Consider the following 13,886-nt stretch of genomic DNA (forward strand, 5'->3'; position numbering starts at 1 on the left):
AGCCATGGAGTGATCAAATGTATGCAAAACCATGGCCAGTTACTGCCTGTAACTTGTTTAAAGGCCAAGAGAACCCCAAGGAAACCCTGATGGGAGTAGGATTGGTAAATAAGATCGGGGATCAGGGTGGCCAGGGCTGGGCTCTGGAGTTGCCCACAGATGGCCCTTTCACTGTCCACCTGGCCTGTAGCAAAGTTAGCTCCAGGTCTGAGCTGCATTTCCCAAGCCCTTTCTGGGGACATCTACTACAAGGATTTGTCCCGGTGTAGCATCTATCAGGCTTCCCTCCTTGCATGTTCTGAGGACCAAATGGAGCCCTTTGCCCTCAGTAGACGCAGGGAACGACAGGGCAGAATGAAATCACTTTAATAGCATAACAACATTTTCAGACCAGGAGTCACAGATGAAGAAAACATTTTGTCTTCCATTTGCACAATTCTGGTGAGGTGTGTGGTTGCACTGGACAATCTTACAGACACATTTTTCACATTGAGAACTTAATAAATAGATACATACAATGTCAAACTCCACAGACAATGAGTTATGAGTGTGATTGTTTTCTTATTCTGCCTCCTCTGGGTTGGGAGGTTGCTTCCCGTTGGGCTGATGGAGGCTGGTTCCTTTAGGAGGGGTACTCATACTCCTCGGCACTGCGACGGCCAAAATCCATCCAGCCCATGTAGTCCCGGTCACTTATCCTGTGGCTGGGGTCCAGGTTCTGCAGGTTCTTAACGACGGACATTCGTCCAGAAGGAGCTACAAGGAGCAGGGAGGAAGGAAACAGGGACATTGCATGTAAAAGCATCTCTAGTTCAATTTGTGAAGGAGAGCAATGGAAAAAGCCAGACACAATATAACAGACACCACCTTAAAGGTATCAAAGAGCTATCAAAGTAGTGGAATTGATGGACCAAAATCTGAGAGAGGAGAAGGACCAATGTCTGTGTAACTGGAGAGAGGACAATATATTTACAAGTTAGGGGTGTGCTTTGCGTTCTGCAAGTATTTAGGTGGATTCATTTTCTCCGGCCTTGCAGTCTGGGACTTGCCTAGATTTTCCTTAGTCTCCCTACCATTTGCTTTCTTTTGGTAGATGGGTGTTTTCCTTTTGTAGATGGCATCAGCAGAAACCAACCAAAGATTTTTCCAGTACTTAATTGTTCCTAAATTCATCCCTTAATATCCATCAACATTCCTGACTCCTGGAGAGCTCTTGTTATTAAGGTGGCACAATTATAATATCTTGATGTTGGAATGGTTAAAAAAAAATCGTTGGTGGGAGTGTAAATTAGTTCAACCATTGTGGAAGACAGTGTGGCAATCCCTCAAGGATTTAGAACCAGAAATACCATATGACCCAGCAATCCCATTACTGGGTATATACCCAAAGGATTATAAACCATTCTGCTATAAGACACATGCACATGTACGTTTACTGCAGCACTATTCACAATAGCGAAGACTTGGAACCAATCCAAATGCCCATCAATGATAGACTGGATAAAGAAAATGTGGCACATTTACACCATGGAGTACTATGCAGCCATAAAAAGGATGTGTTCATGTCCTTTGCAGGGACATGGATGAAGCTGGAAACCATCATTCTCAGCAAACTAACACAGGAACAGAAGACCAAACACCGCATGTTCTCACTCATAAGTGGAAGTTGAACAATGAGAATACATGGACACAGGGAGGGGAACATCACACACCAGGGCCTATCGGGGGGTGGGGGTTAGGGGAGGGATAGCATTAGGAGAAATACCTAATGTAGATGACTGGTTGATGGGTGCAGCAAACCACCATGGCATGTATATACCTATGTAACAAACCTGCATGTTCTGCACATGTACCCCAGAACTTAAAGTATAATAAAAAATAGATAAATAAAGCCCCTTTGCTACATAAATACTCTTTTAAAAATATGAATTTGAAAGTTATATTCAGAAAGCTTTTGTCATTTATCAGTAAGTGTTTTGAGTTGATGATCATTTTATTTTTAATGATAAATCAATATCAATTAAAAATGATATTCAGAAAAAGACTGTCGGATTAAATCTTGGCACCTCAGTATGACTCAAAGAAGGGGGGGAGAGAGGTGATAACAAAGGTGATTTAAATCAGCAATTTTGACCAAAATGCAATAACTGAACCTGAAATTGTCCCATTGGGATGGAAGTTAAGTATTCAGGAACAGTGTGATCCTTTTGTAGAGCTCACACTGAGTGAGCAGGGACATGAAGGGGCAGTTTATTTGGAGACATGAGACAGTCCTAGCTCAAAGTTCATAGACAGAAGCCTCCTGGGGTATGAAATCAGTAGAACACCTTCTCCTGTGCAAGCTCAGTCTTAAGAAAGGCCCTTCAGGGACTTCAATGGACAAAGCCCAGGCCAAATCAAGGGTAGAGGAGTGGAGGACCACTCAATGACTCCCACTGTGTTGGGGGCCACTGTGTCCCCACCTCCTGTCATGCTGGTCTATATCCCTTCTGCATGAGGCTGCCCTTGCCAGCTCCTGCCCATAGGCTGAGTAGAGTCAGACTATGGCTTATGTGTTGATAAATGAAAATGCAAAGGCAGTTACCCTGGGTAATGAAATTAAGCAAGTTTAATTAAAAACAGAAACAACACAGAACAACGTCCCCACCCTTTCTCTCCCCAACCCCAACCCTTCCCAGTTTTGGAACCAACAGTCAATTCAGCACATTTCAGGTCTTTTTGCAGATATCCTCAGCCTACGTAGAAGAAAAATAGCCCCTGCTATTTAATTGTTCATCATTCAGGTGAAATATTACCCTTGAATTCAGGAAAACCTATAGACCCAGTTACCTGTACACAGTCACATGGAAACATGACCCATCCTTCTGCCTGCTGTGATGATGAGTGCCCACTCTAAGGCCCGGGCACAACCCAAATTTCCATCTAATGGAAGCAAGGTGACAGCTTCAATACGAGCAAGCAGCCTCAGTTAACGGTGGGGGCACCATGTTCAGTCATGGAAGCTGCATTTATCACACACCCTGACTTCCCCGTTCCACGTACAGTTCTGTCCTCATGTCATGTGTATTTATCAGGGTCCTCACTCACTTTCCCAGTGCTGACATAGAGTAGGGGCTTACATCTGATGTATGGAATTGATCAAAGCCTGATTCCTATGGGCCACAAGAGATGGACGGGCCTCCCTCTGAATCACACAAAGAATTGGAAGGGGCTTATTGGAAAGCTAGCCTCGGGACTGTCTGCATGTCACTCAGCTAGTGGGCTGCTGAATCACCTTATTCCTGGAGAAAGACTTTGGTGCTGAGAAAACAGTGACTTTCTTAGCTCTTGCTAAAACTGAAGGGTTTAGCTCTTTTAAACTTTAAAATGTGGAATAGGCAGTACAGCTAGGAAGCTGAATGGCTTCCAGGCCCTCCTGGGGGGAGCAGGACTAGATAGAGTCTCAGCCCTGCTGTTGTGTAGATATGCAACTGCATGTAGGTTACTCAGGCTTTTAGAGCCCCAGCTTCCACACTGGCAAAATGGGTATAATAATATTCACTGTGCAGGGCTGTTGTACTGAGAAAGACAATATAGATGTAGCATTGAAGCTTTGCTGGGCATGGGGGAGGCGCACACTAAATGCCTCTAGATATCTTTACCCACTGCCCTCCAATAGAATTATTTCTTCTTGGGCCATTGAAAGTGCTGCAGATATTTCCTAATGATAAACTCTTAAGTACTGCTCAAAGAATGCATTGTCTTGTTTAGAACTTTTAATAATAATATATACTATAGTGGAGCAAAAATCTGATATGATCTCAAAATATGTAAAATATTCAAAATATGTAAAATATTCTATATACTGCACATATAGAAACTGTGCAGTATCTATATGTGTAAGTATTTAGTCCTAGTTCATGTTTGTCACATAGAAGAGTTTGCTTGTTTTTTAGCTAGAGTTGATCCTAGGTGTTGGCATCTAAATTTCCAAGTGATTGCTATTCCCTCCTGGGTTTGTTTGGCACAATTGGCTGAAGGCAAAGGGAGAGGGGGGCTGAGAAGAGGGACTAGAAAGAACTTTCCAGCTAAGATTTATGCTATAAGAGCCATTGTCTAGTATTGGTTCTAGGAAATAATTTGGTAATGAGCTTTTTTTTTTTTTTTCCCTAGAGCAATTTTGGAACCAAGACTCAATTCGGCACATTTCAGGCCTTTTTGCAGATATCCTCAGCCTACATAGAAGAAAAACCAGGGTCTTTCCTAAATTGGAGGAGGGGAGTCCAGGTCCACAGTTAAATGAAAAGCCTAGGATATTTCAGACTGGTCTGGCTGAAATTCAGCCTGTATCTGGGGACAGATACTAAATTATTTTCAGGCAGAGAATCAGCAGGAACTCAAAAGCTTTCAGACTTTCTCTCTCCATCTGAGAAGTATTTCTATCTTTTTCAATTTAATTAGCAGGAAAGCAAAACACAAGGTGGTGGGTGGGGCAATTTCCCAAAGACAGGAAGAAATACAACAAATCACTGATTTGTTCTTTCCTTCTGAAGCCTCTGGGTCAGAGTTCCAGTCTTCCCTTCATGTGAACCCACAGAAGAACTCTGCAGAGCCAAAACTCTTCATCTTATCCCTCTCTGGTCAAGCCAGGGCTTAAGGTTCAAATCCAGGCCCTGGAACACCAGTTGGGTAAGAGAGCTTCATGGAAAAGGCAACACACCTACCACATCCCTTCCAGCAGTGTTTGCTAAGTTCTTTTTTTTTTTTTTTTTTAGACAGTTTCACTCTTGTTGCTCAGGCCAGAGTGCAATGGCACAATCTCGGCTCACTGCAACCTCCACCTCCCGAGTTCAAGCTACTCTCCTGCTTCAGCCTCCCGTGTAGCTGGGATTACAAGCATGTGCCACCATGCCCAGCTAATTTTGTATTTTTAGTAGAGATGGGGTTTCACCATGTTGGTCAGGCTGGTCTCGAACTCCTGACCTCATGTGATCCACCTGCCTCAGCCCCCCAAAGTGCTGGGATTACAGGTGTGAGCCACTGCTCCTGGCCTGCTGAATTCTTTTAATGTCCAGCTGTGTTTGTACTGTTCAGCACACTGCTCCACAGCCGGTGTTCATCATTAGTGTCACTGGGGATAAAGTTGGCAGAAAAAAGCTGCCCCAATCCAAAGCATGATTCCTATGGGTCACAAGAGATGAATGGGCCTCCCTCTGAATCACACAAAGAATTGGAAGGAGCTTAGGGGAAAGCTAGCCTCAGGTCAGAATTGCCTGCATGCCACTCGGCTAGTGAGCTGCTGAATCACCTTATTCCTGGAGAAAGACTTTGATGCTGAGAAAACTGACTTGCTCAGCTCTTGCTACAACTGTGACCATCTCTGCAACAGTAAAGTAAAAACAAATACCTCTCTTGTTGGGTAATCATTTGTAAGTCATTGCAAGGAGAACACAAAACTGCTGCTGATTCTTTCCTTCTGTTACATACTTTGGTGGAAATGGACACATTGTCACTGCTGTTTTAAACTGTCGTAGCCAGATCTCAGGCATTCTCAGCATTGACCCCTTCCTGCTAGAGGATTTCCAAGGGTTGGTATCTGGGTGGCTCCAAGGTCCTTTGCGTTTTCAGTAGAGGGTATTCAGTGTATCTAGGAACCCTTTCCTAGGGTTCAATAATTATCTTTTAATGGCTTGGTAAAATGGTGTTGAACTTAATCAGCAACACTGCTAAAAATTAGTTCAAAGAAAGCTTTTCAAGAAGGTTCCCCTTACTTATAAATTAAGTCCTCCATACCCCTTCTCAGATTGCTACAAAGGACCGCCAGAAACCATGTTGCTTGTTTCCTACCGAGAGAGGTCATCCCCATCAGGCCAGCGCTAGAGAAGAGGGTCAGCATTGGGAGCCTGGGAACAAGGGCAGAAGTGAGGGATGGGGAGGCAGCATTCTTACCTTTCCGGGCCTGCTGGATGTATCTTGCCAGCAGGGCGCCCAGGTGCGCTCGGGACTCGCCATCCGTTCTCTGCGATACCCTCAGCTGCCTACGGGGCGCCTCCTCTGCCCGCTGCAGCCCGGAGCCCGCGGGATCTGCGGGAGGCACCGGCTGCGTCAGGGCGCCAGCCGCCAGTACCGCCATCAGCACGCACAGGCACACGCCGCTGTTCATGGCTGTAGGGAGCAAAGGAGGAGGGCGCGTTAACTGAAAGGCTGGGCAACAGAGCTCCTGCGGCGGGCCGGGCACCCAGAAGCGGGCGTAGGACAAACACGGGTGCTCCAGACCCGCCAGGCCGCCGCAACCACGAGGGCTCGCCAAGCGCTGACCCCAGGCGAGTGCCATGGCGCGCGCCCCCGGGCGCACCTGGCTGGTCTTTGGGAGCTCCTCACCCAGCGCCAAGGGGCAGAGACCCTGTTTTCTGCCGTGTTGAGCAGAAGGAATGTTTTTGCTTTCCTAAAGTTTGAGGAAGTGTTTGCAGAGTGCCTCTCTTCTAACCGAAAGAAGAAAAATAAAACCCCACGAGATTAAAAATAGTGTGAAAAAAATATCCTAAAGGGAAGACTCCGTGGGAGAAATGAGAACCCTGGGGAAAGCACTTTTCCAGATAGCTAACAAGCTTTCAATATGGAAATACAGTAAATGATGAAAAAGAGAAGCACAGTTTAAAATGTAGGAGCAATAAATAAAGCCGTATTTATAAAGTTTTCTCAAAGTGTACGTGGGAAATGGCAATAAGCCACTACGCAGAACATAGGCAGGTTTTAAAATCAGAAATATGTGCCCAGCGCTCAGGCTTCGAAAGCCCCGTGCATTTTAGATCGCTAGTGGATAAAACACCCTCAAGTTTCTATCCGTAAAGCCTCGAAATTTTCTGCAGTATTTAGAAAATGAATTTAAATCTTAAAACCCTCTAATATTTTATTAGAAAAGATTGCAAAGTCCCCCGCACCGCTGTGTAACAGCTAGCAAACTCAATCTGCATGCGAATCTTAGCGAATGGGTAGTTCATCCCTTAATGATGCTGGCGTATGAAAGGCTCTAAAGCAGCTCTACCCACCCAGACCTCACTTTTAGACCCAGAGCCGTTATTTCTGACTTCAAGAAATGTCTTTCGAGCTCTCGGAGGGAAGACACAGAAAATAGAAAAGCATAATGGAAATGGGCACAAAGCTGGAGACAGCATCCTTCAAAGACACACGACACTTGGATCCCCCGCTGACGAACCGAGGGACCTACCTTTTGGATTAGGACGCAGCTGGCTTGGCGTTTCCAACCGGAGCAGCCCGGCAGCTGAGCCAAGTTCAGGGAGGACCAGCGGGCGGCTGTCTCTTAAATAGCCCCGCCCGGCGGCGTCGGCCAGTCATGTATTTACCCAACGCTGACGCAGACTGGCAGTAACACGTGCTCAGAGGGCGGCCACTGGGGCGACAACCGGTTGAAGTGGCTCCTGGGAGAGAGGGGGAGGTGGTCTAGTGGGGTGGAGTTAATCCCTCCCACGCGCGGTGCCGGGTGTCCGCGCCCCTCTGGGTCCGAGAAGCTTCCGCCCAACCCTTTCCAGGTGCCGCTCCCCTGCGCATTCCAGAGCAGTACTCTCCAAGGTGGGAAACCTAGGAGTTTGGAGTCTCCTCCGGGATGGAGAAGCTGCCGCTAGCTTAGTTCGCTTTGGGGACCGGAGGGGCTAGAAAGGAAACTGGGGGCGGGGGTGGGGGGTGGACACTGGGCAGGACTGAGCATCAGCAAGGCGTGATTCTGAAAGGGAGGGGGCGTCGGCCCCCTACCCCGGAGCGTCCGAGGCGCTGGTCTTCATACCTGTGTCGGCTCTTTCGAAGGAGAGAGGAGGAGTCGGGGTCTTCACTTTCTTCTCAGCCGCATTAAAAGCCCTCGCAGTTCTCCAGGTTTCCGAGGGCCAGTGTTCTGGGTCAGTGAAAGGGCTCTGGCCACAGCTGGCTGTTGGTGTCCTGGGCCTCTCTGCGCAGCTGTAAAATGGGGATGACACCATCTGGTTTTGCTCAGAGGAATCCGGTTTGGGAAAGGGATGTGTTTTCTTCCCGGGCCAAGTTACCACCACCCGCGGCGCCCACTGTTCCCCGTTGTCGACAAGCGGCGCCAGCGAGGGTCCTGGGGAACTTGACCACCGCACCCCCGCAAGCTCGGGTAGACCACGGCATCCGCCCCTCGCACCTTTCCTGAGGGCCCACACACTCACACCCCCAGGACAGTACCTTCCAGAACTCAGCTGCGCAGCCTGGAGGTGAGGACCTCACCCCTAGTCAGTCACCCGTCCGGTGGAGGGAAGGGAGGCACCAAGGCTGCCGTGCGCCTTTCCCTGCACGCGGTTACTCTCCCGGCTCCGGAGCGGGCCGACCTGGAGCCCCTCAGTGCGCTCTGGTCGTCTACACCCTGAAACCCTTTGAGTTCGAGTCCGCTTGCTGGTGCTTGAGTTCGCCGCGTCCCTGCAAAGGCACTGCCAACCCCATTTCACAGACCGCAAACCGAGGCGCGAGGAAGAGCAGCGCCTTGCCAAGGCTCCACAACACGCCCCTCGCCCTCTCCGTGCACCGAGGCCGCCCAGCCTGGGACCTGGAGATCACCAGGCCTTGAACCTTGGGACCTCAACTCCTCTCCCTTTCTTTCCCCCACCCGTCTTAGATGCAAGGAGAAAGATTTAGAAGCGCTTATTTTAAAATCGGAATCCGTATTCCGCTCTGGAATTCCCTCTGGAATGGAGGGACTGTGGCAACGCCAGTGTGGGGGTGGAGTGGGCGAGGCGGGGGGGGGGGGGGGGGTTGGGGGGGCGGCCCAGAGACGCCTCCGGTTGCTGCTCCACTTTCTTATCCTGAGAGGCAGCTGCGTTTCTGCAACCTATGGGCAACATGTTTGAAAGAGCTGATTAAATGCTTTCCAGTGGTTTCGCCACGAGCCTGCTAAGGTTTGTGTAGTTCAGTTGCGAAAAATAGTCTTATTTGTGATTGTGGCAAGACATATCTGGAAACATAAACTTGTTATCGAAATACCCCCAGAGCTTCTAATTCAGTAGGTCTGAGGAAGGGCCCAAGAATCCGAATTCCTTCCTTCCTTACTTCCTTCCTCCTTCCCTCCTTCCCTCCCTCCCTCCCTTCCTTCCTCCCTCCCTCCCTCCTTCCCTCCCTCTCTCCCCTTCCCTCTTTCCCTGTCTCTCTCCCTTCCTTCCTTCCTTCCTTCCCTCCCTCCTTCCCTCCTTCCTTCCCCCCTCCCTCCCTCCGTCTCTCCTTCTCCCTCTTTCCCTCTTTCTCTCTCTCTTTCTTTCTTTCTTCTGTCTTTATTTCCTTCTTTCTTTCTTCATTTCCTTCCTTCCTTCCTTCCTTTCCTTGCCTTTCCTTCTTTGAGACAGAGTCTCACTCTGTCGCCCAGGCTGGAGTACAGTGGCATGATCTCAGCTCACTGCAACCTCTGCCTCCCAGGTTCAAACGATTCTCCTGCCTCAGCCTCCCCAGCGGCTGGGATTACAGGCATGTGCAGCCATGCCTGGCTAATTTTTATATTTTTAGTAGAGACAAGGGTTCACCATGTTGGCTAGTTTGGTCTCGAAGTTCTGACCTCAGGTGATCTACCCACCTTGGCCTCCCAAAATGCTGGGACTACAGGCGTGAGCCACCACGCCCCACCAAGAATCCACATTTCTAACAAATTCCCAGGCCATACTGAAAATGCTAGTCCACCAAACACACTTTGAGATCATTTCTATAGAAATTCCCTACCTTATACCAGTTACTCAACTCCTGGCCTTGGTCCATTTAATTCATGTTTATTCAACACTTACTTTGTGCCGGGCCCCAGGGATTCAGTATGAATAAGAGCTGACAATACAATAGGGGAGCTGAAGCAAACAAGTGGACAAACACCTCTCAACAATTCTGATATTTGGGGACTATGGAGTGGAGATGGTAGGAGGTAATCTTGGAGAAATGTTTTGGTGAGGGGAGCTAGGTGGTAATATGGAAGATGCCCAAAAGGCAGAGGGACTGGAAGAGGAGGGCTGGATAGGAGGCCCTCGGGGATGGGCAAGCAGGAACAATCAAGGTAGATTTGTTTTAGAATAGTAAGCCATTATGAAACCCATTAATTATTAGGAAACATAATAAACATTATGCAAGTCATAAGTGTTCATCAGAGAACATTCAGAAAACAAAAGTAGAGAAAAGAAGAAAAATTCCAGCCTCCCAGGGAACAACCTGTTGCTGCTCAGGAAACTGGTAGAGGGAACCGGACTTGGTGACTGAGACTGACCTTGAGTTTCCAGGCTGGGAGACAAGGGTGGGTGGTAGAGTATTATCCAAGACAGGGAATTCAGAAGGAAAAGTAGGCTTGGAGTGTGGCTGTGGTGGTAGTGGGCCAGTGGGGAGCAGGTAATGAGTCCAGTATGGGATTGGTTGATCATTTGTGCGTTGACAGTCTAGGAGGAGTTTGGGAGCCTTTGTCCTGAGCAGAGAGACACTGGAGGGGTGGACCCAGAGTCTGGCATGTGGGTGGTGGCTGCCAGCCTGGGAGTTATAGGGAGAGTTGAGGAAGGCAGCTAGCAATGGGTGGCAGGGTGCCTCTAGACAGACCGCTGAGGAGTGACAGCGTGAAGGAGCGGGTGGAGGAAAAAGAGCTGGTACAGAACCAGACAAGTGGGCCAAGGAGGCCAGCGTGGAAATGCCAGTGCAGAGCCAGAGGTGACAGGGACCATCAGAAGCTGAAGAAGGGCTTGTGCATGGGCCTTTCTCATTTACGATCAAGAGAGCTGCTTGCCTCTTTATTGTAAAATAAAGCAGTTGTAGCCGCTTGTCTCTCAGGAGTGGAAATTCTGAGCAGGAAATGTGTGATAGAAGAGCTGCTAGGAAAATAGAAAGACATAAGGGATCTGAACTCCTTGGCCGTAGTCATGATTTTTCCTTCTTACAGGGTCAACAGGTACTAATTATTCTACTATGGTTCCTAAGCAAGTTAGGCCTGGAGCCGACACTATTCCTGTAATCCAGATGCATATCCGCATTAAAGATAATCCATTTGTTCACTTAAAAAAATGGGCTTGATGTCTCCTGAGGCAGATGCCTTTGGTGCTCCTCACCACAGTTCCACATTCTCCCTCTGGCTTCAGCTGCAGTCTAGCCAGGCTGGGCAGTTTTCAGCAGACAGCATTCCCACTTCAAGCTTTCAAAGCACCCCTCTTGGCTTATCTCCTTCAAAGTTCAGCCCTTGCAGAGGTTCAGCCTGTAAGTATGGGTGTTATCTCCCCGAAAGACAATCTTCAGCCAGTGGGGAATGGGAACCCCAGTCTCTCTGTATGAACCCTTCTGGAAGCTTCTAAAGACTCCTCAACGGTCCTTTGCCTGTATCGGTGAACCTGATAACAGCTCTCTCTCTCTCTTTTTCTCTCTCTCTCTCTCTCTCTCTCTTTAGACAGGGTCTTACTCCGTCACCCAGGCTGGAGTGCAGTGGTGCAAACCCAGCTTCTTGGCTTAAACAATCTTCCCACCTCAGCCTCCTGAGTAGCTGGGAACACAGGTGCACACCACCATACTCTGCTAATACTTTAATTTTTTGTAGAGACAGGGTCTCACCATGTTGCCTAGGCTTGTCTCAAATTCCTAGGCTCAAGTAATCCTCCCTTCTCAGTCTCCCAAAGTGTTGGGATTACAAGTGTGAGCCACCAAGCCCAGCCGATAACATCTCTTTAGTTGTTTTTTCCTCCTTCTTCGTCTTACTCTTCTCATTTCTTCCTCCTCTCCCTAATAAACGACATGTACTCAAGTCTCTCTAATTTTAGTATAACCCTATCAAAGACACCAACTGTCTTTCGGGCACTGTTGGGATTCAGTGGTGAGCAAGACAGACAAAATCCCTGTGCTTGTGATACTTCCATTCTAGTGGAGGAGACAGACAATTTAAAAAATACACAGCAGGCATGGAAGGTGCACACATGTTTTCAAGAAAAGTAGAGTAGGGGGAGGGTCTGTGGAGGACTGGGCACCCGCATGAACGTATGCAAACCACTGCTGGGGGATGCCCTGTTAGGCTTTCTGCTGTGTAGACCTTGCTATGTATGTACATTATGGAGAAATGGTTTTGCTTTTCAGTCCAAATAGAGAAAAAGGAAGTTGTATGGGAGTTCGCACTGTTTGGAGACTGTTTTGTATTTCATCAAATGTGAGACGGTAACTAACTTTTCTGCCAAGCTCATTCTCTTGTCTCAGAAAAGGAATGGAAAAGGCAGTGCCCTCTGTGTCCTTCCCACCACCACCCACTCTTCCCCATCATGGAATGAGACGCACCAGCTGGTCCCTGCCTTTATCTGGAGGACTGAGAGTGGAGGGCGCCATACCAGATGCCGCGTTGGAAAGGAAATAGTGGAGAGAGGAAACCTGTGACTGTTCACTGGTTTGGAGTCTAGAAATTCCCATCTGATTGCGGTGAAATGAATTTAAGTGAGATCTTGCTCAGAGTTGGGGAGGTATCCCCGAAGATTAGTCCCTGAAACAGATATATTTTCAATACACGATTTTTTTAGTCATGAGACCTAGCTCAAAGACATATGTCAATTTTGTATGTGCAGAAAACTTAGTGGAATTTCCAGGGACATGCTAGAGCCTCCTGATTTATTATTCATAGAATTTAAGCTTGTTACAAGCAAGCCCCACTTACCAGAAGGCAGGAGGCTATTTGCTGTGATCAGAAACGTGATGGTTAGAAGGCTTCTTTTTTGGGTCTTTTTTTCTCCTGAACATGTATTAAAATATTATTATTTGTCCTGGAATTTTTCAAAGTCCACATAGCCAATATCATCTGCCAATATCTGGAATGATTAGACTGAAAAGAGGGAAGTAACTATGGTCATGGTGAAGTGTTTCCTTTTCCTAACGATGAATTTCTTTAGAATATCTTGTCATAGTTTGGGTTCCTACAAAAGCAGAGCCTGGGACAGCACCTGGGTACAGGTAATTTATTTGAGAGTGATTCCAAGGGAGCAGGAGTAAGGGAGAAGGGAAGAGAGAAGACAGTGAAGTATTGAGTACAGTGGATGACTGCTGTGGACCCAATCCCCTGGGGACTCTCTGAGATACCTCTTGGAACATGGCTCATAGCCAGCCTACTTGAGGCCAGAAGGAGAGCCGGAGCACCAACTCCCATTTCCCATTAGTTGAGGGCTGTTCCAGCAGGTGTTAGCTCCCTCTCACTTCCAAATAGGCTTACCTGCTCCTGCAGAGCCAGAGAAAGCCCTCAGGCAGAGAAGAGAGAAGCAGATGGCTGAGGTGGGAATAGCTACATGAGAGGGAACATGAAGGGGAAATCAATAGTGGCTGTGTTACTGTCAACTCAGGGTGCTATAACAAGTACCATGGACTGGTGGCTTAAACAATGGACATTTATTTTTCACAGTTCTGAAGACTGGGACATTTGAGATTAGGGTGCCAGCATGGCGGGGTCCTGGTGAAGGCTCTTTTCCTGGCTTACGGATGGACTACTTCTTGCTGTATCCACACGTGGCAGAGAGAGGGAGGTTGGGGGGTGGGGAGAGAGAGAGCAAGAGTGCTAGCTCTCCGGTGTCTCTTCTTATAAAGACATTAATCCTATCGTGAGGGTCCTCCCCCATCTGACTTCATCTAAACCTAATCACCATCACCTTCCAAAGTCCCCACCTCCTAATACCATCACATTGGGGGTTAGGGCTTTGTACAAGAAAATCAAATCTCGGAAATCTCAAGATCCCCAAACTCATTATGTCAAGGGGAGAGTTAAGCCTAGAGACTGAGCCATGCAACACTGCCTTTCTTTTTCCTGAAACAAACATCTACAGAGAAGCAGATGGCTGAGGTGGGAATAGCTACAGGTGAGGGAACATAAAAGGTACATTAACAGAGATTGTGTCACTGTCAACTCAGGATGCTATAACAAA

At 47.9% G+C, this 13,886-nt stretch overlaps 1 protein-coding gene across 2 annotated transcripts; it reads right to left on the minus strand.

Moving 5' to 3' along the window:
• Positions 1-350: 350 nt before the first annotated feature.
• CCK (cholecystokinin) lies at positions 351-8,721 on the minus strand. Of its 2 annotated transcripts, XM_008951487.5 has the most exons (5): positions 8,194-8,721; positions 7,781-7,947; positions 7,208-7,418; positions 5,929-6,144; positions 351-756 (listed from the first exon to the last, which is right to left on the minus strand). In XM_008951487.5, exons 4-5 carry the CDS (start codon positions 6,140-6,142, stop codon positions 623-625), a joined length of 348 nt encoding a protein of 115 aa, XP_008949735.1. In that variant the 5' UTR covers positions 6,143-6,144; positions 7,208-7,418; positions 7,781-7,947; positions 8,194-8,721; the 3' UTR covers positions 351-622. The 2 variants fall into 2 exon arrangements, with proteins under 2 accessions (XP_008949735.1, XP_054965698.1); XM_055109723.2 differs by having other exon boundaries at positions 7,781-8,630.
• Positions 8,722-13,886: the final 5,165 nt, after the last annotated feature.

This window comes from Pan paniscus, chromosome 2 (genome assembly GCF_029289425.2).
Source record: "Pan paniscus chromosome 2, NHGRI_mPanPan1-v2.0_pri, whole genome shotgun sequence".
NCBI classification, from domain to species: Eukaryota; Metazoa; Chordata; class Mammalia; order Primates; family Hominidae; genus Pan; species Pan paniscus.